General features: G+C 45.8%; 1 protein-coding gene across 1 annotated transcript in view; it reads right to left on the bottom strand.

Annotated features, from left to right (window-relative positions):
- Positions 1–938: 938 nt before the first annotated feature.
- The window catches only part of COL26A1 (collagen type XXVI alpha 1 chain), a 104,096-nt gene continuing 81,731 nt past the window's right edge, over positions 939–23,303 (bottom strand). The window contains exons 4-13 of the mRNA XM_088657760.1: positions 20,401–20,462; positions 18,583–18,739; positions 16,010–16,099; positions 14,119–14,271; positions 8,446–8,538; positions 6,547–6,608; positions 5,877–5,939; positions 3,920–3,964; positions 2,117–2,201; positions 939–1,188 (exon numbers count right to left, since the gene is read on the bottom strand). Of these exons, the coding sequence (XP_088513886.1) occupies positions 1,031–1,188; positions 2,117–2,201; positions 3,920–3,964; positions 5,877–5,939; positions 6,547–6,608; positions 8,446–8,538; positions 14,119–14,271; positions 16,010–16,099; positions 18,583–18,739; positions 20,401–20,462 (968 nt within the window). The 3' untranslated portion in view covers positions 939–1,030. The remainder of the gene's footprint in view (positions 1,189–2,116; positions 2,202–3,919; positions 3,965–5,876; positions 5,940–6,546; positions 6,609–8,445; positions 8,539–14,118; positions 14,272–16,009; positions 16,100–18,582; positions 18,740–20,400; positions 20,463–23,303) is intronic.

Genomic DNA, 23,303 nt, shown 5'->3' with positions numbered 1-23,303 from the left:
GGGCAGAGATAGGGCAATGTAGTAACTGTGAAGTATACATTTTAAAGATCAAAGAGAGTTCAAGGAATGCCTTCCTATTCCGACGGGTTGATTCATCCTCCTGTCCTGCAGGGACCTCTGTGCCTAAATCTCTGGAAGATCTTCAGCCCTCGCTCTTGGACCTATCAATAAAAGGGCTCATTACAGTGGGACGCCTCCCAGATGCGAAAAAAATACACATATTGCAATTTTGTCTGACCTCGGCGCCTGCACAATTTTATTTCAAAAGAGGAAACTTTCCTCCTCGAGATGAAGCAAGATTGTTTCGTTCAGCCCGGGCACCGAAATCCACCTCTGAGGGCCTTCAGGCAGTTCCCTCACTGCGAGAAGTAAGGTTACAGGGAACCAGGCAGAGGGCCTTCTTGGTGGTGGCACCCGTCCTGTAGAACTATTTGACTTTTTGTATGTGCTGGAAGCCGCCCAGAGTGGTTGGGGCAACCCAGCCAGATGGGTGGATGTCATTTGAAGCAAAATGGTGATGAAAGCTGTACTGATCCAATCAGGGCAAAGAAAGCCTTCTGTGCAAAGCAGACCCACAAAATCAAGTACCCTGGAGGAAAAGGGTTTGGATAAACGGAAACGTTAAACTAGCAGGGCCCACCCTGATCTAGCAGCAGATCTCCAGGGATCCAGGACAGAGTCCTTCCCAGCCCTCACTGGAGCTGCTGGGGTTTGGGTCTGGGACGTTCTGCATATAAAACAATGGGAGTTAAGTTAAGGCACGGCCAACTTGTCCCCTTGATTTCAATGGGGTCAAGGCATGGCCAACCGAAGCTCAATGAGCACATGACGCAACTCAGCTCCCTTATAGCCTGGCAATGGAGACATCGCTGTCTTTCCCAGTGGTGCCACTGAGGATCGAACCTGCGGCCTTCTGCAAGGCAAATCAGACACTCAACCCCTGAGCTACGATCCCTTCCCCAGCACAGCCTCCGCATGCAATTTGACATTGTGCTTAGACGGGTAGAGGATCAGGGCCCTTACTGGTGTCCTATTTCCTCCGGCTCCTTTTCCCTTTGCTCTCACTGCCGTCCAAAAGCGAGGAAAGAATCTGGTTGGAATGATGCCGCTTGGTTTTCACATTTGCGCGGAGAGGGGCGCCCAGGATCACGTCTTGTCCCGAGCCTGGTTCAACGGAAGACAAAGAATCTGAAAACAAAGGAAAGCCAGGGACAGGGAGACGCAGTCAGGCCTGGGGGCCAGATGTGGCCCTCAGGATCTCTCAATGCGGCCCTTGGGATTCTCCCCCAGGCCATGCCCCTCACTGGCCCCAATCTATCCCTTCCACAGGCACTAATGCCTGGCTGGAATGCACCTCTGAACTGTGGCAATGCCTCGATGAAGAGAGATGTGATGAGGCGGGAATTGGGAGAAAGAAACCTCTTTTGCACAGTTGCAGAAGCTTACTGTACTGAAGGTAAGCGTCATAGCCTTTGCATATCATCCACTTTTGCTTCTAGCCCTGCCCACCCTCTGCATGCAGTTTTCCCCGCCCCCCCCCCAGCAAGGGAATTATTATTATTATTATTGTTATTGTTATTGTTATTATTAATCATTACTATTTATTAATTACATTTCTATACTGCCCTTTACCCAATGACTGGAAATAGGTTTGTATTTATTTATTAAATATCCCTTCTTTTTTTCCTGGCCTGGGACTCAAGGCAGCTTACACAAATTAAAACAAGGCAGAAAGCTAAAAACATATCCAAGATCACGCTTTAAAAAGTGATTAAGCTGTAACAGGATTAAAACAATAGGAAAAACAACTGTATTAAAATACAGATAACAAAAAGGGAAGCCCTTTCCTTAAAAAAACAGTCTAATCCCAAAGCCTGTCGGAATAAGACAGTCTTCACTTGTCCGTGGAAGAATAAGGAAGGGAGCCTGCCTGGCGCCTCTAGGGAGGGAGTTGCAGAGACTGTGAGCAGCCGCCGAGAAGTCTTGCTTACCGTGATCTGTAAGCTACTCAGGGAGCCTTTTTCTGATGGAAGAGCTGCATGAATATTATTCAATAAAAGGAGCCTCCTCTATCCCCATAAGGCAAAGCTGAGCAGAACATTTCCCCATCACTCACCATGGATTCCAATCATATGCTCTAAAATCAACACTCTCTCTGCTAAAATCTTCAGGGCCTCCCGAAGCTGTTGGACACCTTCGCCCTACAAAGGAGAGGAGGAGGTCTGGGTTGCTGGAGGCAAGCCATTGTGGTTCATGCATTCAAGGGACACCCGTTACTTAGGGAAATTGCAACCACCCTGCTTAGGCTTCTTCCTTCCTTACTAAAACAGCCAACTTGTATCTGGACTGTACCACTGCAGGCAGGAGGGGGAGGCGTCACATGGTAGAAGATAAATAGATGGTCGATCATCTATATATCCAGGCACACTAGGGAGAAGGGAAGGCTGCCTTCGGTATACAGTGGTACCTCTACTTACGAATAACTCTACTTACGAATGGAGCTCCGTCCGCCATCTTGGATGCAGTTTAGATAGGATTTTTTCTACTTACGAATTTTTAGATAGGTTGCTTCTACTTACGAATTTTTTCTCCCAATGCATTCCTATGGGATTCGACTTACAAATTTTTTCGACTTACAAATGTGAGTTCGGAACGCATTAAATTCGTAAGTAGAGGTACCACTGTAGGTCTCTAGAATATGTCCTTAGGACTCACTCGTTCCCATCTGCACAACTCTCAGTTAACAATGGTTAATTAACAACTAGCAGCCTGAAACATGGCGTTGCATGGAAACTGCAGTTTTGCAAGGTTCCGTGTGTCATCTTGACTCAAAATGGCACTCAAATGCGTCCAAGCATAGCTGAAAACTTGTACACCCATGGTTCAAAATTTGGTCATGATATCTTAAGAAGCATCCAAATGCAAATGGAGATGTTCTTTTATTTCTTCATATTCTTTCAATTTTAGTGATAGCCAACAAGGTGTCTTCGATTCTAGTAGGGCTTTGCATTTTCCCCCAAACTTTATACAATGATTTCCTTATTATGTGGTTGTGGAATCCTTTGTGTATTTTTGCTTTCCCATACCTAATAATAATAATAAATTTTTATTTATACCCCGCCCTCCCCAGTCAAAAGCGGGCTCAGGACGGCTAACACCAATAAAATTACAATAAAACATAAAAAGCAATTAATTCAAATACAGATTAAAATACAATATTAAAATTTAAAATGCAGCCTCATTTTAAGTAGTCCATAAATCCAAGCCATGAGGGAGAAAAACACAGGGGTCAGACTAAGTCCAGCCCAAAGACCAGGCGGAACAGCTCTGTCTTGCAGGCCCTGCAGAAAGATGACAAATCCCACAGGGCCCTGGTCTCCTGTGAAAGAGCGTTCCACCAAGTTGGGGCCAATACTGAAAAGGCCCTGGCCCTAGTAGAGGCCAATATAGCCACCCTATGGCTCGGGATCTCCAGAGTATTGTTGTTTGTGGACCTTAAGGTCCTCCGTGGGGCATACCAGGAGAGGCGGTCCCGTAGGTACGAGGGTACCTACCTTACCTTAAGTAAGCATGCCTTGCCTGGCCTGGCCATTCTAGATCCTTACGTTTTCGGCCATTAAAACATATCTCTTTTGGGATCTACTTTAGCTGCAAGGCAAATCACGAGGACTTTGCATATGCAATACATAAAGGACCACAAGGCAAATCCTACGATATTAAGGAGCCTTCGCCAATGTGGTGCCCTCCGGAGGTCGGCTCCCATTGGCCACAGCCAGCACAGAGCAGTTGCGCAGCCTGATGGAAGTTGTAGTCCACAACATCTGGAGAGCATCAGGCTGGCGAAGGCAGATCTTAAATACCTACTAGCAAGGGAAGAGGGGAGAGTGTAGCAACAATAAAGAACTGGTTGTGCTCTTACATCTGCGCCTTTGTCTCCTTCGTCACCTTTCTTACCAGGTTCCCCCTAAAAAAATAAAGAACACCGGGAAAGAATGAGGAACAGAATGAGGAACAGAATCCCAGTCGCTAACTAGGGGTGTTTCAAACAATCTGTTTACTGAGCATTTAGCCTGATTTGTTTGCAAGGGGAACTGATGGTGTTGGGTGTTTGGGTTAGTTTTTACTTTGATTTGTTGGTGGGGAGGCTAGCAAGAGTTATCCTGCACTCCCAAACCAGCTTCCATTGCAACTGGATCCCACTGGAAAATAGTGATAGTTTACATCAGGGGTTCCCAAACTAAGGCCTGTGGGCCGGATGCAGCCCAATCACCTTCTAAATCCGGCCCACGGACGGTCCGGGAATCAGCATGTTTTTACATGAGTAGAATGTGTCCTTTTATTTAAAATGCATCTCTGGGTTATTTGTGGGGCCTGCCTGGTGTTTTTACATGAGTAGAATGTGTCCTTTTATTTAAAATGCATCTCCAGGTTATTTGTGGGGCATAGGAATTCGTTCATTTTTTCCCCAAAATATAGTCCGGCCCCCCACAAGGTCTGAGGGACAGTGGACCGGCCCCCTGCTGAAAAAGTTTGCTGACCCCTGGTTTACATGCATTGCTACAAGGGAACCCCTTGACTTTCATAGAACTTCTTTTGGAGCAAATGGTTGTGGGGGGCAGATTTTGCACAAGGGTAGCTGATACTAACTTGCTCCACCAGGAGGTAGTGATGATCACCAATTTGGATAGGTTTAAAAGAGGACTGGACAAATTCTAAGGTGGAGGGTAAGGGATAAGGTTATCTGTGGCTACTAGCCATGATGGCTATGCTCTGCTTCAATGGTTGGAAGATATTAGAAGTATGCTGGAGATACAGTGGAACCTCGGTTTATGAACACCTCGGTTTATGAATTTTCGGTTTATGAACACCGCGGACCCATCTGGAACGGATTAATTCATTTTCCATTACTTTCAATGGGAAAGTTCGCTTCAGTTTATGAACGCTTCAGTTTATGAACAGACTTCCGGAACCAATTACACCCATGCTTCAGTTTATGAACATTTCAGTTTAAGTACTCCGTGGACCCGTCTGGAACGGATTAATCCACTTTCCATTACTTTCAATGGGAAAGTTCGCTTCAGTTTATGAACGCTTCAGTTTATGAACAGACTTCCAGAACCAATTGTGTTCATAAACCGAGGTACCACTGTATAATGAGGCAGAGGGTACGTTTTATCATATGTGGTGGACTTGTAAAAGGGTAAAAGAGTATTGGGAAATGATATATAATGAATTGAAAAAAATGCTCAAAAGTACCTCCCCCCCCAAAAAAAAACCCCACACCAGAGTCCTTATTGTTGGGGATAATTCAGAGGGAAATTCCCAGGTGTCAAAAAAGACTATTTATGTATGCCACTACTGCGGCCCGTGTTTTGCCAGCTCAAAAGTGGAAAACGAGTGAAGTCCCAACCGAAGAAGAATGGCAACTTAAACTAATGGAATAAGCGCAGCTTGCAGATTTAACATATGGAGTAAGAGAACAAGAAGAATATACGTTTAAAGAAGACTGGAAAATGTTTACTGGTTATATGGGTGAAAATTGTGTACATTTAAAAATGCTGGTAGCATTAAGATAAACTCAACAGTGTAAATGAGTTTTGATGGTATAACAATGGATTACTGAATGGCTTAGTTCATTTTTCAAAATATGTGCAATCAGAATGTTGGACTAGATGGGCCACTGGTCTGATCCAGCAAGGATGTTCTTACGGTAGGTTCTTATAATCCCCGATCATTGGTCATGCTGGCCGGGGCTGATGGAAGCCCAAAGTTCCCCATCCCTGATGTCCTTGCAGTTGCCAAGCACGGCCACCCAAATACATGAATGAAGGGAGCACCAGGCGATTTGCCATGCATGGACTTGAAGGTGAACTCACCCTTTCTCCTCGATCTCCTTTGGAGCCTTTTGATCCGGGCTGTCCAGGAGAACCAGGCATGCCCTGCGGGGAAGAAAGAGAAGCGGGTAGCCGCCGAGTGTAAGAATGCTTTGCTCCCATACAGTATCTTGTGCGGTGGAACGAGACCTTGATCTGGGAGCGGTTAGGGCTTCAGAAAAGGCAGCCCTCTGTTGAAAGGTACCTTCTGTTTGTTAGGCAAACCGGCCCCACATCTGATGTCGTGTGGGATATCAACGTGGGGCAGCTGGGCATGGTTCAGCCTGGTGGGCCAAAGGAGGGGAGGGAACCAGGGGCTGGAGGTTCCCAACCCCTGATATAGACCTTGGGCCTTTGGGAAGAAGAAGAAGAAGAAGAAGAAGAAGAAGAAGAAGAAGAAGAAGAAGAAGAAGAAGAAGAAGAAGAAGAAGAAGAGGAAGAAGAGGAGGAGGAGGAGGAGGAGGAGGAGGAGGAGGAGGAGGAGGAGGAGGAGTTTGGATTTGATATCCCACTTTATCACTACCCGAAGGAGTCTCAAAGCGGCTAACATTCTCCTTTCCCTTCCTCCCCCACAATGGGAATGGGGGAAGGTGTGAGTAGGGCTGAGGGAGGAGAAATAAGGCGGTTAGAAGCTTGCCACTGTTTTCATCTGTGAGAGAGCTGGTTTGCCTACCTGCAGCCCAGGTGCGCCAGTAGGTCCCAGGGCCCCTTTGGGACCCGAAGATCCAGGAGGCCCTAGTTGGGGGGGAGAAAATAGATCGGAATATTAGGAGCTAGTCTGGATTATTGGCACAAGGAAGTATAGGATACAGCTTTACTTGAACAACCGGCATTCAGATTGAGTCCTTAGAGGCCAAAGCAAAAAAGATAAATTCTATTTTGGTATGGCATGGCTCTCCTTTTGCTCGTAAAAGACATTGGGCTATAGCCAATGCTAGCCGTACTCAGAGCAGACCCACTAAAATTGATGGGTACAACTACCTTAGGTCTATATTTTGGTATGAGCTTTCGTGTGCATGCACACTTATTCAGGTACAGCTCATACCAAAATATAAACTTAGTTGGTCTTTAAGGTGCTACTGAAGGAATTTTTTTATTTTGCTTCGACTCAGACCAACACGGCTACCTACCTGTACCTTAGGTCTATTCATCTCAGTGAACGAAATCTACTCTGAATGGAACATACAGTGGTACCTCGGGTTACAAACACTTCGGTTTACAGACTCCGCTAACCCGGAAGTAGTACCTCAGGTTAAGAACTTTACCTCAGGATGAGAACGGGAACCGTGTGGCGGCAGCGGGAGGCCCCATTAGCTAAAGTGGTGCTTCAGGTTAAGAACGGTTTCAGGTTAAGAACGGACCTCCGGAACGAATTAAGTTCGTAACCAGAGGTACCACTTTACAGTTAGATAGAACCCAAACCGCTATAAGAAGAGGAGAGCCAATGGCCTATCTAAGTTCAGCATCCTGTTCTCACAGTGGCCAAGCAGATGCCTCCATGGCAAACCCTCAAGCAGGACTTGAGCGCAAGAGCCGTCTCCCCTCCTGTAGGGGTATTCAGAAACATTGCTGCCTCCAGGTGTGAAGTCAGAGCATAGCCACCATGACTAGGAGCCATTGAAGAAAGCCAGCTTCCTGGATATTGTCCGCTAATACTTTACACATGGACAACAACACCCAGCTAACCCACTCGCATTCATTCCCCAAGATCTGCACAACCCACCCATTTTTATTTTTATTTTATTTTTTGCTATGGCCCTTGACCTTTCCCAGTTCCAGGATCTGAAGTTTGCAACTCCGGACGAGAAATTCTCTCCGTGTGACTTTTTTTTCGAACAAGGAAGCATTTAATTATTATTTTTTTAGAGTGTCTTCCTGGCGTGGAGCTGAAGTGCTTGGCAGAATGAGAACACTCATTTGAACATATCTACTTGTTATGCTGCATTGTTAAGGAGATGTGTCTCCTAATGGCTTTATCCCACTTAGGGAGTGTGTGGGTGGGTGGGGGATTATAATTTCTTCCAGACGCTGACTATTAATTACACTTGCAGTTCGAGGAGAGGGGGGGGCAGAGGAGGACTCCTTCCGAACTCAGCTTTTAATTGTTTCGGATGAAACCCCCACAAGCATCAGGCACCCACCAGGGCAATTGAATCAGCCTCCATAATTAATGCAGCCCTCATATATCAAAGTCAGGAATGAAATGAAATGAAGTCTAAATGGATGAATGTGGTAATAAGAATGGGGGGGACGGGATGGGGAACCTCTTGCGCTCTTGACGGGAGGTCATTTCTGAGTGCCTCTCATGCAAAACCATTTAAGACATTTCCCTTCTCCTTTAAATCAACATTTTTTTTAAAAAAATGGAAGTGCACGCTCAAGTCTAATAGCTGGGATTCTTCATAGAATTGTAGAGTTGGAAGGGATCCCAAAAAGTAATCTAGTCCAACCTCCTGCAAAGCAGGAATCTCGGCTAAAGAATCCATGACAGCGCCTGGCTTCGTTGTTCCGGCTGCTGTCCCTTGTTGCTTCCCACTCCCTGAGCCCACCTCTTTCAACCAGATCTATTTACCTGGAAGTCCAACGGGCCCAGGTGCGCCACGAGGTCCAGGCAAACCAGCCAGGATGGTGTCAATCACGGTGGACGCCAGTTGTGGCTCCCCATCTGCATTAGAGAGAATCAAGGAGAGGAAACCGCTGTAACTGAGGAGCACGGGAATCTGGTGAACATTTCCCATCGTTTGGGGACATCGTGGTGATTTGGGGCTCGTCCCCACTTCCACTAGCCCCATGCGGTGGGGGGGGAGGGGCTCCAGCAGTTTTCTCCTTGTCTCGTTCCTTTCCCAGGAAAAACCTGGCCTTTAGCAATAAATCGGAACAAACAGCAATCTGCGGGGAAACCCCCGAATTGCCATTTGCTCCAACTGAGAGCTAAATAGAGGCTTCCCCGCTGGGGAAAGCAGCAGAACAAGAGGTACACCCTTTGTTAGCTGCCTTGAGCAAGTCAGTGAAACATTATTATAGTGGTACCTTGGTTCTCAAACGCCTTGGTACTCAAACAACTTGGAACCCAAACACTGCAAACCCGGAAGTAAGTGTTCCGGTTTATGAACTTTTTTCAGAAGCTGAACGTGCTCCATTTTGAGTGTTACGCTTCCGATTTGAGTGGCACACTTCCGTTTTGAGTGTTAAGCTGAGGTCTGTCTGTTTTTGCTATTTATTTTGCGTTTTTGTTTTTGCGGCTCTTTTTGTTTTGCTTTTGTGACTGTGTGGAACCCAGTTGAGCTACTGATTGATTGATTGATTGATTGTGTGACTGCAGTACATTGTTTGTTGCTTTCATTTTATGGATCAATGGTCTTGTTATATAGTAAAATTCATGTTAAATCCCTGTTTTAGGGGTTGCTTTTAATGCAAATCCATTTTGCCTTACTTTCTATGGGAAAGCGTGCCTTGGTTTTGGAACACTTTGGTTTGGGAACGGATTAAATTTGAGAGCCGAGGTACCACTGTACAAAAGGCTAATAATAATAATAATAGCTGGAAAGTAAAGTACAAAAACAGGTCTGTTAAAACAGAGGTAGGTTAAAAACAGTACAGCACTATTTAAAAGTGGGACCTAATCTAACTGCTTCAGTAATCAGCATGTATGGATGTTTCCCCACCCTTATTCTGGAAGGTCCATGTGAGCCTAAGAGATCATAGCTGCAACTTGCTCCAGAATGGAGCCTGCTTTCTTTACCACGGATGGCTGAAAATGTGACAGGCAATTGCTGACAGCAGGACGCTCTGGTGCACTGAAAGCATGCTGGATAGTCATAATCAGGCACACGCACACCCCAAAATACCCCAAATAGGCCTGTTCTTCCCATAATTGTTTTGGGAGTGTGTGTCGTCGGTAAGCAGGGCTCTACTTCCCTCTGCTGTTGGCAGTTTGGAATCCCATGTCACTGGTTTTTGGGAGTGCTGCATTATGCAAAGGAATCTTTTATGCATTAGGTCTCCATAGCTTGAAGAACCGGCGTTTCCAGCCAGGCTCAAGCAAAGGAACTTGCGCAAAAGCCAGGAACTTGCGCAAAAGCCAATAAACAAAACCGGCCAAGCTCCGATGTTTGCAAGGGCAAGGCCAGCATTTGATACAAGGCGGTATAGATCCCTGCAGGATCTGAACCAAGCACCATCTAGTTCAGGGTTTCCCGAACTCGGGTCTCCTGCTGTTTTGGACTAAGACTCCCATTATCTAGCAAGACCAGTGGCCAGGGATGATGGGAACTGTAGTCCAAAAACAGCTGGAGACCCAAGTTTGGGTAACCCTGATCTAGTCCAACATCCTGTTCCCCAAAGTGGCCAAGCAGATACTTACTGTGAAGCGCAGGCATCCCCAAACTTTGGCCCTCCAGATGTTTTGGACTACAATTCCCATCTTCCCCAACCACTGGTCCTGTTAGCTAGGGGTCATGGGAGTTGCAGGCCGAAACATCTGGGGAGCCGCAGTGTGGGGATGCCTGGTGAAGCGCATGAGCAGGATGTGAGGGCAAAAGCATTTCTCCACATTGCGGGTGTTCCAGCAAGTGGAATTCAAAGCTATCTTATCTCAAAAATATCTCATCCATGGCTGGAGGCAGCAACGCTTCTGAATACCAGTTGCTGGGAACCACAGGAAGGGAGAGGACTCTTGTGTTCGGATCCTGCTTGAAGGTTTGCCATGGGGTCATCTGGTTGGCCACTGTGAGAACAGGGTGCTGGGCTGGTCACTGGCCACTGGCCTGATCCAGCAGGCTCTTAAGTTCTTATGAGAGCGAGCTTGATGTGTCACGCTTGCTTTAGATATTTATTCTAAAAATGCACATTCCTAAATTCTCAAAAGAGACCCAAGGCAGCAAGCAAGCCCAAACATCACACTCTGTTGAACTATATTGCTATCCCTGTGCCAAGTCCCAATCATACTGTCACCAAACACCAAGCTAAGAATTAGTGCCTGAGCGTGCTTTCCGCCTCTCCTCCCTCCCAGGGTTGTGCCTCTTACATTTGTGAGCCTGAGAACAGGAGACCTCGCAGGGTCTTCTCACCGATCACTGTAAACCACTATGGGAACCTTTTGGGGATGACCAGTTCCAGCCAGCATGACCAGTGGCCAAGCACATTGTCCTAAAACATCTGGATGCAGCCAGATTGACCACTGCCCAAGGATGGAGAAATATGTCAGACTTTTCCCTTCACGTTTGGTTTAAGAAGTCCCTGCATATCACAATTTCAGAAAAAAGTTTTCTCCTTTGATGCATTTTTCATGAATGAACCACAACCATGAGTTCTTCTGAAAACTATTTTGATGTGAATGAACCACAACCATGAGTTCTTCTGAAAACTATTTTGATATGAATGAACCACAACCATGAGTTCTTCTGAAAACTATTTTGATATGAATGAACCACAACTATGAGTTCTTCTGAAAACTATTTTGATATGAATGAACCACAACCATGAGTTCTTCTGAAAACTATTTTGATATGGTGAAGTGATCAGGAGTTACCCTCTGTTAAAGCGGTTCTCGAAAGGTGTGGCGTGCCTCGCTGGGGTAGCAGGAAAGGACGGCAAGCGTGACAGGAAGATTTGAGGACAGTCAAAGAAACATTGAAACACTTCAGTGTGCAGTGGTACCTCGGGTTACAAACGCGTCGGGTTACAAATGCGTCAGGTTACAGACTCCGCTAACCTGGAACTAGTACCTTGGGTTAAGAACTTTACCTCAGGATGAGAACAGAAATCGCAGGACGGCGGCATGTCAGCAGCAGGAGGCCCCATTAGCTAAAGTGGTACCTCAGGTTAAAAACAGTTTCAGGTTAAGAATGGACCTCCAGAACGAATTAAGTTCTTAACCAGAGGTACCACTGTAGTAGAGTTGTCGTGGACTGTGGGGACACAGAAAAATTGTGGGAGACACCAGCTGGGGAACCCCCAAGGGAAGAAGAAGAAGAAGAAGAAGAAGAAGAAGAAGAAGAAGAAGAAGAAGAAGAAGAAGAAGAAGAAGAAGAAGAAGAAGAAGAAGAAGAAGAAGAAGAAGAGTTTGGATTTGATATCCCGCTTTATCACTACCCGAAGGAGTCTCAAAGCGGCTAACATTCTCCTTTCCCTTCCTCCCCCACAACAAACACTCTGTGAGGTGAGTGGGGCTGAGAGACTTCAAAGAAGTGTGACTAGCCCAAGGTCACCCAGCAGCCGCATGTGGAGGAGCGGAGACACGAACCCGGTTCCCCAGATTACGAGTCTACCGCTCTTAACCACTACACCACACTGGCTGGTGGGAAGAAGACTTGGAGCCTGGGGAGGGGTGGGGGCCCAACAATGAGTGGTCAGGAGGAGAAGACGGGGAAAAGGAGGCATCAGAAGATGAGGAGGCAACAGGATTTAGTGAGCTGGGAGAGTCTGTGGCAGAGAGAAATCCAGAAGAAGAAGAAGAAGAAGAAGCTGCAGCAGGAGAGGAGGGAGACCAAAAAGCAGAGATGTGTCAGGCTGGTGAAAAAGCCAGGGTGTCTCCCCATCCTATGGCAACAAGCTCCCCTCCCCCTGGTCTCCCAGGACCAGAAGAGGTATGAAGAGGAAAGAGCAGAGACAGGCACACCAACAGAGTCTCAGATTGGGAAGGACCGGGGGGGGGGTTAGGCAGCGGTGGGAAGGTGGGGCTCTTCAACCTCTGCAACTGCCTCATAGGAGTAAGACCTACTGAGAAGAGTTGCTATGCTCATTAGGCCTGGCTCCCCTGAGCTGGCCTGGTTTATGCTAATAACAAGTTAACTTCGTGTTCTCCATGTGGTTTATTGCTGGCTTCCTGGCTATAGTATTGTATAGTATAGTATAGTAGAGTATAAAAATAAAAGGGACGCGGGCGGCGCTGTGGTCTAAACCACTAAGCCACTTGGGCTTGCCGATCAGAAGGTCAGCAGTTCGAGTCCTTGTAACGGAGTGAGCACCCATTGATCTGTCCCCGCTCTTTCCAACCTAGCAGTTTGAAAACACACCAGTGCAAGAAGATAAATAGGTACTGCTGTGGCAGGAGGGTAAATGGCGTTTCCGTGCACTCTGGTTTCTGTCACAGTGTCCCATTGCGCCAGAAGCAGTTTAGTCATGCTGGTCACATGAACCGGAAAGCTGTCTGTGGACAGACGCCGGCTCCCTCGACCTGAAGCGAGATGAGCGCTGCACCCCATAGTCAAGTTTGTCTGGACTTAACCATCCAGGGGTCCTTTACCTTTTTATAGTATAGTATTTTTATAAATAAGATTACCCAGCAAAAGCAAGCTCACATCTCTCATTGAGTCTGCATATAAACTTAAGGGACATATGTAAGAGTTTCATTTATCATTATACAGTGGTACCTTGGGTACCTACTTAATTGGTTCCAGGGTGCCATTCGCACCCCGAAAAATACTTAACCCGAGCGGCGATAGCACACGTGTGTGAAGTGCCGATAGAGCACTTCTCTGCATGCACGAAGCACGCAGAACGCTTCTGCGCATGCGCACGTGGTGGAACCTGGAAGCAAATACTTCCAGGTCCGCCGTGTACTTAACCTGAAAGTACGCACCCTGAAGCGTACTTAACCCGAGGTATGACTGTATTGGGAATGATTCATGTTCTAATGTAGCTGCATGGTTTTTATACTTTATGGATGTCCCATGATCATATTATAAAGTAGTTTTGTTTTATAAATCAAGCACTGCTAGGGGTTGTTTCCTGTTTTCCAATGTTCCTAAAGGTAAAGGTAAAGGGACCCCTGACTGTTAGGTCCAGTCATGGACGACTCTGGAGTTGCACGCTCATCTTGCTCTATAGGCCAAGGGAGCCAGCGTTTGTCCGCAGACATGTCATGTGGCCAGCATGACTAAGCCGCTTCTGGGGAACCAGAGCACCGCACGGAAACGGCATTTACCTTCCCGCTGGACTGGTACCTATTTATCTACTTGACGTGCTTTCGAACTGCTAGGTGGGCAGGAGCTGGGACCGAGCAACGGGAGCTCACTCCGTCGCAGGGATTCAAACCGCTGACCTTCTGATCAGCAAGCCCTAGGCTCTGTGGTTTAGACCACAGCGCCACCTGCGTCCCTAATGTATTTCCTAGCAATACAAAAAATTGGCATGAGCAAATTTTTATTCTGAAAGCGTGGCCCAGAGAAAAAGGTTTGAGGGCAACTGGGTTAAGCAGATGATAGGCTCCTGCGGCTCCTCTTTGAAATGGAAGGAGACCTACTTTCTTTCTCAGCGTTGGGCTGCAGCGAGTACAGAACTCCTTGCTGGAAGGTTAACGGGAAGCCAGGAGATGCTGGTGGTCCTGGGGGTCCGGGAGGGCCAGGAATGCCGGTTTCACCTGGATATCCCCTGGGTCCCGGAGGTCCAAGCAGCCCTGCGAACCGGAACAAAGAGAAGTCAGCAATTACCCAGGCATTTGTGAGACCGCTAGCACTGCATGCACTTGAGTTAGCAAGGTCCTGTTCCAGATGCCAAGGCATCACCCTGGAACACAAGGAGCACTGATTGAGAGCCTCTCCCCCAGCACTAAACCCGGCTGGACATGCGCTGCTGTTCCATCGCCAAGTCACAGCCACACCACAGCTGGAACATCAAGCACCATGTGTTTACATGCAAGTTCCAGGTGTTCCAGGAGGCAGTCATGGTGAATCAAGGAGCCAGAGATCCTCAGTGTGTCAGCTTTGAGCCTCGGACGGGAGTCCGAGTTGAGCTGGGGACCAGGAACAGTGACTACGAAGCCAGAAGTCAAGACCAGCGAGCAAGGGGAGAGCCACAACATAAATTTAAAGCGCATCCAACACACATTTAAAGCATATGGTTTCTACCAAAGAATCCTGGGAAGCTGTTGTTTGTTAAGGGTTCTTGGGAATGGTTGTTGTCGATTTCTACCCCACCCATCTGACTGGCTTGCCCCAGCCACTCTTGGGCGGCTTCCAACAAAATATACAAAGACACAACAGAGCATTGCACATTAAAAACTTCCCAATACAGGGCTGCCTTCAGATGTCTTCTAAAAGTTGTGTGGTTCTTTATCTGCTTGACATCTGATGGGAGGGTGTTCCGCAGTTTGGGCACCACTACCAAAAAGGTTCGCTGTAACTTCACTTCACTTCTTGCTGTGAGGAAACTGCCAGACGGCATCAGAGCAAGACCTCAGTGTCTGGGCTGAGTGATGGGGGTGGAGACACACCTTCAGGTATCCAGGGCCAAGGCTGGTTAGGGCTTTAAAAGTCAGCACCTGTCAGGGGCTGGGTAGAGGAGGAGGAATGCTGGAGACCGCCTCCTGATCCTGATCTTTCAAGGGAGGAAGTATAGACTTATAACAGTGGTTTGTGGGAGGTCAAAGCTCAGGGGCAGATGAGGGGGAAAGTTGGGAAATAATGGGAGAGGGCAGGCAGAGCCAGAGCAGCAGCTGGCTGGCATGTTGTCACAAGAAAGCGTTCCAGGTCCAACATCTCCCAGAACCTGGCGAGCCTTAAAAATAGGAGAGCAAAGAGCTTGAAGACAGAAGGCACTTAGCGGCACCCAGAGGAGGTGATGATGACGACGAATAAGGAAGCAGGAGATAAGGGGATGGAGGTTCACTCAGGACAGCACCATTATCCAAGAGGCTGGGTTCTAGAGCCTCTCTCTGTAAAGTTTGAAATAAAAAAGGACTGCAAGAAACTTTCCCTTGTCTTTATGCTTTCCTGGGCAACCAGCCGGGGGCCGCTGACAGCATCCTGACAGCACCAACACTTTGAATTGTGCTGGGAGCCAATGTAGATCTGTCAGGACCGGTGTTATATGGTCCTGACAGCCGCTCCCAATGTGACAGTCGTGTTCTGGATTAGTTGTAGTTTCCGAGTCACCTTCAAGGGTAGCCCCACATAGAGCTCATTGCAGTAGTCCAAGCGGGAGATAACCAGGGCATGTACCACTCTGTCGAGACAGTGCACAAGCAGGTAGGGTCTCAGCTGGCGTACAAGATGGAGCTGGTAGACAGCCACCTATAGGTCTGTAAGGGGGGAACTACATCCCTGCCTGGAGATGCTGGAGATTGAACCCGGGATGTTCTGCTTGCAAGGAAAACACTCTACCGCTGAGCTGTGGCCCTTCCTCCGGAGACTCACCTGGTGGTCCAGATGGGCCCCTGTCACCAGTCTCTCCCTTTTCACCTTTCGGGCCTTGCGGTCCTGGTTTCCCAGCTGGCCCCGGTAATCCTGAAAACATTGAGGGCACAAACAGTTGGGCAGAAAAGAAAAGACCCCTTTGCAGAGAAGATGTACATGTGAAGTTGAAAACAAACATGTAACATGGAAGAGAGCACCTTGAGCAATAGCAGAGTGCAATTCACTCAGCTCAACCCAAGCGGTGGGCTTGGGTGGAAGTGTTCCCAGAACAAAGGCTGCAGCCTTGCCAAGCACTGCCTGGGTGCGGTCCAGGAAACTGCAACCATATCAAGGCTTTCCTGTGTGGAGTAAGCCATCAGGGTTGCCAGCTGGAGCATCAGACACTGCAGGTGACTGCAGGTAAGTACAGTGGTACCTTGCTTCGCAAACCCAATCTGTTCTGGAAGTCTGTCCGACTTCCAAAATGTTTGCAAACCAAGGCGCGGCTTCTGATTGGCCTGGGAAACAATGCCGACAGCCGAAACGGACGTTTGGCTTCCAAAAAACATTCGCAAACCGGAACACTTATTTCTGGGTTTGTGGCATTCGGGAGCTGATCTGTTCAGAAGCCAAGCCGTTTAGGAACCAAGGTAACACTGCACTGCCATTTTACATGTCTAAGGGGTAGCCACAGAGAAGTAGTGAGTCAACCCATGCAAATAGTGTAATTTGCATTGAATAATGTAATTTGCATTGTTTGCCACTGTCGTTTGGTTGCAAAAATCTTACCAAATTTCTTCACAGGATGCCTTGTTTTTCCAAAATTGCAATGTTTGCTTCTAAGACCTGGGGCATTGGGGTCTTGAACATAGCTGCCAAGTCTCCCGTTTTCCCCGGGAAAACCCCTTTTTTACTTACCTTTTCCCGGTGGTCCCCCGTATCACTTCATCTCCCGTTTTTCTCCGTTATTTTCTCCTGCCGGCGGCCATTTTTTTCTTTCCGATTTGCCCTTCTATGGGCACAAAAAATGGCCGCTGCCAGCTTCAAAAGTCGCATCTACGCATGTCCGGAAGTGTATAGACGTGACTTCCGGTATTGGCGGTGGCCATTTTTGGTGCCCATAGAAGGGCAAAGCGACACCGGAAGTTACATCGACACAACTTCTGGTGTCAAATGGCTGCCGGTCCCGGATTCTGCAGTCCGGAACTTGGAAGGTAAGGTCTTGAATGTAAAGAGGGAAAGAAAGGCTAGGGTATGAGGAGAGGTGAGCCAGCAGGATTCAAAATGAAAACATGCACTGGCAGACTCTGCAAGAAAATGCCTTCTGGACGGATGGATGAATGAATGAAAATGTCATCAAAAAAAATCAAAATATGGATGTATATGAAACAAAAAATAAAAAATAAAAATAGGAAGAGGCTCTCTCCTGTCTCTGGAGAAGGAAGGTGATCTCCAATGCTAGTCATACCAGGGGGACAGCTATACAGCTGCAAATACAACCTTTTAAGTGTGTTTTAAGTGCATTATACAAATGTAACACCATATGGCGCTGATGAGCTAATGGCAAATTCCATATACAGTGGTACCGTGTTTTTCCGAAAATAAGACACTGTCTTATATTTATTTTTCCTCAAAAACAACAACAACAACCCACTATGGCTTATTTTCAGGGGATGTCTTATTTTTTCCCTCCTTCTCCTGCCGCGGCCAGCATTGCTGCTGCGCCTATCACTATGCCTTATTTTCGGGGTATGGCTTATATTCCTTGAATGCTTAAAAATCCTGCTACGGCTTATTTTATGGCTACGTCTTATTTTCGGAGAAACAGGATACCTTGGTTTGCATACGTTTTGGATTACAAACATGTCAAACCCGGAAATATGTGTCCCAGTTTGCAACCTTTTTTTGGATTACAACCCATTTTTTGTGGAGGCCCTATTGGCGAAAGTGCGCCTTGGGTTACAACCTGTTTTGGTTTACAAATAGACCTCCGGAACGGATTATGGTTGTAAACCAAGGTACCACTGTACTGTATATTTTACAACTTTTTTAAAGAAAAACACACACACACAACATTTTCACATTTCACAGTGGTATTTTTTTATATCTGTTTAGATTCTGCCAAGGGCTATTTGTTGCCTTTGTAACTTCCTGGTTCGCTACTACAGTAAACAATGTACTGGACTCAATGGCCCTCTGTTGATTTATTAGAGCTTTCCCTGTGGTCTAACTTGGGCAACAACCCCATGAGAATAATGTTAACCAATTAAATTATTTTATTAAACCACTGGTAAGAGCAGCTATTGCATAGCTGCCAAGTTATCCCGTTTTTTAAGGGATTTTCCCTTATGCTGAATAGGCTTCCTAGCGAGAAAAGGGAAAACTTGGCAGCTATGCTATTGCAAAACAGCCGGGTATAAATGCTGCAAGGGAATAATTAAATAAAGCCCTGTAATGCAGAAGTGGGATGGAACGGACTTGGGCTGCAAGTAAACAAATAAAATTACAGATAATTGCATGCAAAAGCGACACAGATCAGCTCCTCCTTCGCACAGCATGATGGGCAGGGAAAGGATTCTCTGCAGTTTGCTCACCAATGGGTCCTGTCGCTTTCCTCAGGATGGTCCCTGGATTGGCCAGGGGGATGGCATCTGGCACTAAGTCGTCGTACCATGTGGGGACCGTCGTCTTTGCCATTGGCAGGTCATTTTCTGATGGTGGAGCCTGCTCTGCAGCCTCGAGCAGAAGGATCTGGATTCAAGTCACAACAATCAACCGGAGCCCCAAACAGCTTGAGAGACCGGTGTAACCGTGAAGCCGTCTTACCCTGCAAATGCCCGCTCCAACCAACCTGACCTGCAGAACTGGGACAGTTACAGGGGCCACACGATACTCATTCAGCCAAACCCCTCCGCTCCTCACAGCAGCCCTATCACTACTTGATTCAAACCTGTGCTGTTGTTTAAAACCACCATTTAAAAACCTGCCTTCTCTTTTTGCTCCTGACTTCAGAAGCGCCAGCTTCTGAAAAAGATTGCAGGGAGCCGACGCGACGTCCTGACATCACCACCACCATAATAATAATAATAATAATAATAATAATAATAATAATAATATATTACTGGAAGCTGGGATTTATAGCAGACATTTAATCCACACTATGGAGGGTTTTTGTTTAAAGATGTGGGCGGGTTTCACAATAACAGGCTAGGGACTGTGGTCATGCGAGGAATCTAGTCATTAAATGGGGCTTCAAAGAGTGTGTGTGGATCAGGGCTGTCCTCACAGCCAGATGAAAGACACTCGCTGCCTGCCTGCAAAGCCACAGAGAAGGATGGATCAGGGGCAGAGGGGCTAGAATTTCATCTGCAACTGAGGGGGATACATATCACATGTGGTGGCGGTGTAAAAAAGTAACATCATTTTGGGAACAAATATATAATGAGTTAAAATGATTACTAAAATATACATTCCCAAAAAAACCGGAACTATTTCTGTTAGGATTGATGGGGAAAGAAGTTAGAAAAGAGGACCACAGAATATTTATGTACGCAACCACTGCTGCCAGAGTGCTTTTGGCGCAGAAGTGGAAAACCCCAGATACTCCAATGGTGGAGGAATGGAGGGTAAAGATGGTAGAATATTTAGAACTGGCCAGGCTGACTGGAAGAGTAAGAGATAAAAAAGACCAAAAAACTCAAAAAGAGTGGTGTAAATTTAGAGAATATCTGAAAACATATTGTAAACCGACAATAACGCTAATTGGCTTGACATAATCCCAACAACTGTTTAAAATAAGAAGGGGATATGTTAGAGAATTCTACAAAGGAGAAAACATATGGAAACAAAAAAGAACGAGCAGATAAGAGAGAGGAGAATAGAAAACCAACTGTTAAAGAAGGAGGAAGCTGAATTCGGCAGAATTTACAGAAAACGGAGATAAAATATTACAATTGGTGAAGGGTGGAGGATAGGGAGAAGGGTTGTAAAATGTTGTATATATGTATTGTATATAGTGACTGATGATGTACAAGGATGCATGAATGCTTATGTTTTATTCTTTTCTTTACATACTCGAAAATTCAATAAAAATTATGTTTAAAAAAAATATTCATCTGCAACACGCTTGGACATTCCAAGATGGCGACAGGCTGTCTAGGATGCCAGAGAAGTTCAGAGGGCTGGACTTTGCTCTCTCCGACCCCCACATGAAGTGGGAGGCAATGACTCAGCAGAGTTACACCCCGGGGGAGGCTGATACAGTCGTACCTCAGTTTGCGACCGCTATCCGTTCTGCGGAGCCGGTCGCTCCCCGAATTGGTCGCTCCCCGATGCACACTTCTGCGCGTGCGTAATAGACAGTAGTAGTAGTAGTAGTAGCAGCAGCAATAGAAATAATAATAATCCTTTACCTTGGCTTCAAGGGTGTTCAGCCTCTCAGTCATATCTGTGAGTCTCGTGCAATTCATACATTCTAAAACAGGGGACAGGGGAAACACAGTAAAAAACAAATTAACATCATTTGGAAATATTTGCCATTATTTTCATTTTATTAGATGAGCTATAGATTAATGAAATCTCCTCTAGGGACAAATATTTATATAAAGAAGCAAAAAAAACACGAGAAGTTCCTTCACGGTGCGTATTGACCTCCAAACCAAGAAACATCGTTTTCTTTCATGACAAATGGGTTGCAAGATTCTCAGCAGTTTTAGCAAATAACGCTTTTCAAACACATGGCAGCAATCAGACAAGAAAGCTAATTTTTCTGACCATCTGTAAAGTTGGATCATTTATTAATAAGTTTGTGCACAGATCTCTCTCTCAGATTGATCTATCGATCAATCAATCAATCAATCAATCAATACCCAGGAACATAGCTTGGAAATGTGGAGCAGAATTTTCTTAGCGACATTTGTTGCTAGTGGCCATTCTTGTAAATTGCAGGACCAACTGAGAGATGCCTGTCGCCTCCAGCTTCAATAAGGGGCATCCAAAATGATCATGGGACTCGCTGATGCTGCCTGTGCGGATCAGGAGAAATGGAATCTATCGGCCATATACTTCTGTGATGCTGTGTCTATGAGGATGTGCGAGGCGAGCTTATCCACACTATACTGGCAGAGCTACCTGGACGCTCGGATAATTTCTATATAGAGTGGCTTCTTTCTGACGCTAACCCTAATGTGTCAGCGAAGGTTGCCAAATTCTGTGCTAGAGCCATAAAAATTCGGTCCAATCTAATTAGCAGTGTCCAAATCATAGCTGCCAAGTTATCCCTTATTTTAAGGGATTTTCCCTTATGCTGAATAGGCTTCCTCGCGAGAAAAGGGAAAACTTGGCAGCTATGGTCCAAATATCCTCAGAACATCTTCAGGACTAGCTAAAGAGGATCCAGTGATATTAACTGCTGTAGTCTACCTCCCTAAGTAGTAATACTCCTTTTAATTAGTTTTCTTTTAACCAATTGTTAAAACTTATACTTATTGTCTATTTTTAGATATTCTTGTCTTCTTTTATTGTTTTTATGTATTGCATATTTATGTGTGCTGGTCAAGAACCATAATAAATCAAAGATGGGACTCTCTTATGAGGAAAACTTGCCGTGTTGGGGACTTTTTCATTTATAAAAAGGCCAGGAAGAGGTGACCTGATAGAAGTTTATAAAATGATGCATGGCATGGAGAAAGTAGGTAGATAGATAAAGTTTGTCTCCCTCTTTCAAAACACTAGAATTAGTGGACACATCCAATGAAACTGAATGTTGGGAGAGTCAGGAAATAATTAAGACTATTGAACTCACTCCTCAAGAGGCAGTGATTGGTCACCAACTGGGATGGCTTTAAAAGAGGATTGGACAAACCAGAGTCCTTCCTGTTGGGGATAATTCAGACTGAAATTCCCAGGTGTCCAAAAAGGTTATCTATGTATGCCACTACTATGGTCCGTGTTTCGTTAGCCCAAAAATGGAAAACAAGCGAGGTCCCAACCAAAGAAGAATGGCGGCTTAAGTTGACAGAATATGCGCAGCTTGCAGGCTCAACATACACTTAGAGAAGATTGGGAAATGTTTATTGAATTCCTTCTTCTTCTGTAGCGATCACTCGTAGCCGAGTAAGATTGTCTTCCATAGACACGGTTTAAACAATGAGTCCGTAAGTGACAAGTTATGGAATACATGGGAAATAACTGTGTACAGCTGAAAACGCTCACAGCGTTAAGATAAATTCAACAGTGTAAATAAGCTTTGATGGTTGCAATAATGGAATGCTGAATGGTATAGCTTTTGTAAAATATGCACGGATTTATGATATGTAAAATGAACCATGGAAAGAGAAGGAGGGAAACATCGATATCGCAAGGATGTAAAAATGAGTACTTTAAATTGTAAAACAGAAAATTTAATTTAAAAAAAATTATATGCAAAAAAAGAGAGGATTGGACAGATCCATGGAGAATTCATGATTTCAGCTGTAGAAGAAAAGGCATCTATTTATAAAAAGTTTAGCAAATTTAACCATTTTCAGGAGAGGAGGGGGGCAAAATCAGGCCAAACGCTGGTGGCACTTCCTAGCAAACATGCCAGGACAGCGGGACAGAAAACCATTTCTTCCCAGAAGTCCCATAGGAATGGAATAGGAATGTACTTCTGTATCATCTTGGGATTCCCCCAGGTATGCAACAACTTCTCATCTTTCTGGTGACGGCCCCACTTTTTGCTATTCGAGGGAATTCTAGTTGGCATCTGGATCCTCCTCGGACACAGGTAGCCATGTGAGCAGGGATGCTAGAGGGGTTTTATTTCTGTGAATCCCAATGCCAACTTTTCTGATCTGCAGCTCCTGGATCATAGAATCATGGAATTGTAGAGTCGGAAGGGACCCCAAGGGTCATCTAGTTCAACCCAATGAAATGCAGGGATCTTTTGCACAACACGGGGCTCAAACTCACGACCCTGAGATTAAGCGTCTCATGCGCTTATCGACTGACAATCCTTCCGTTTTCACACTTCTCCAAATTTAGCAGTGCGGTTCTCTACCTAAGACCCATACTGGATATAATAGTGTGTTTTTAGGACATATCTGATATGCAATTAAATTTGCATTCAAATATGAATTTTCACGCAAAACTTGTTTTAAAAAAAATTATTTGCAGGCAAATGCAGAAACAGGATGGAAAGGAATTATGCATGTACACAAATAAATACTGACTGCACAAAGTTTCATCCATCCACCTCTTTCTTCAAGTATCAGCCACTTGGACCAAGGCAATAGCAGTTGTTGTTTAGTCGTTTAGTCGTGTCCGACTCTTTGTG

The sequence above is a fragment of the Zootoca vivipara genome, chromosome 14 (assembly GCF_965207765.1).
Source record: "Zootoca vivipara chromosome 14, rZooViv2.hap1.1, whole genome shotgun sequence".
In the NCBI taxonomy this organism is placed as follows: domain Eukaryota; kingdom Metazoa; phylum Chordata; class Lepidosauria; order Squamata; family Lacertidae; genus Zootoca; species Zootoca vivipara.
This window is presented reverse-complemented; position numbering and strand designations above follow the sequence as displayed.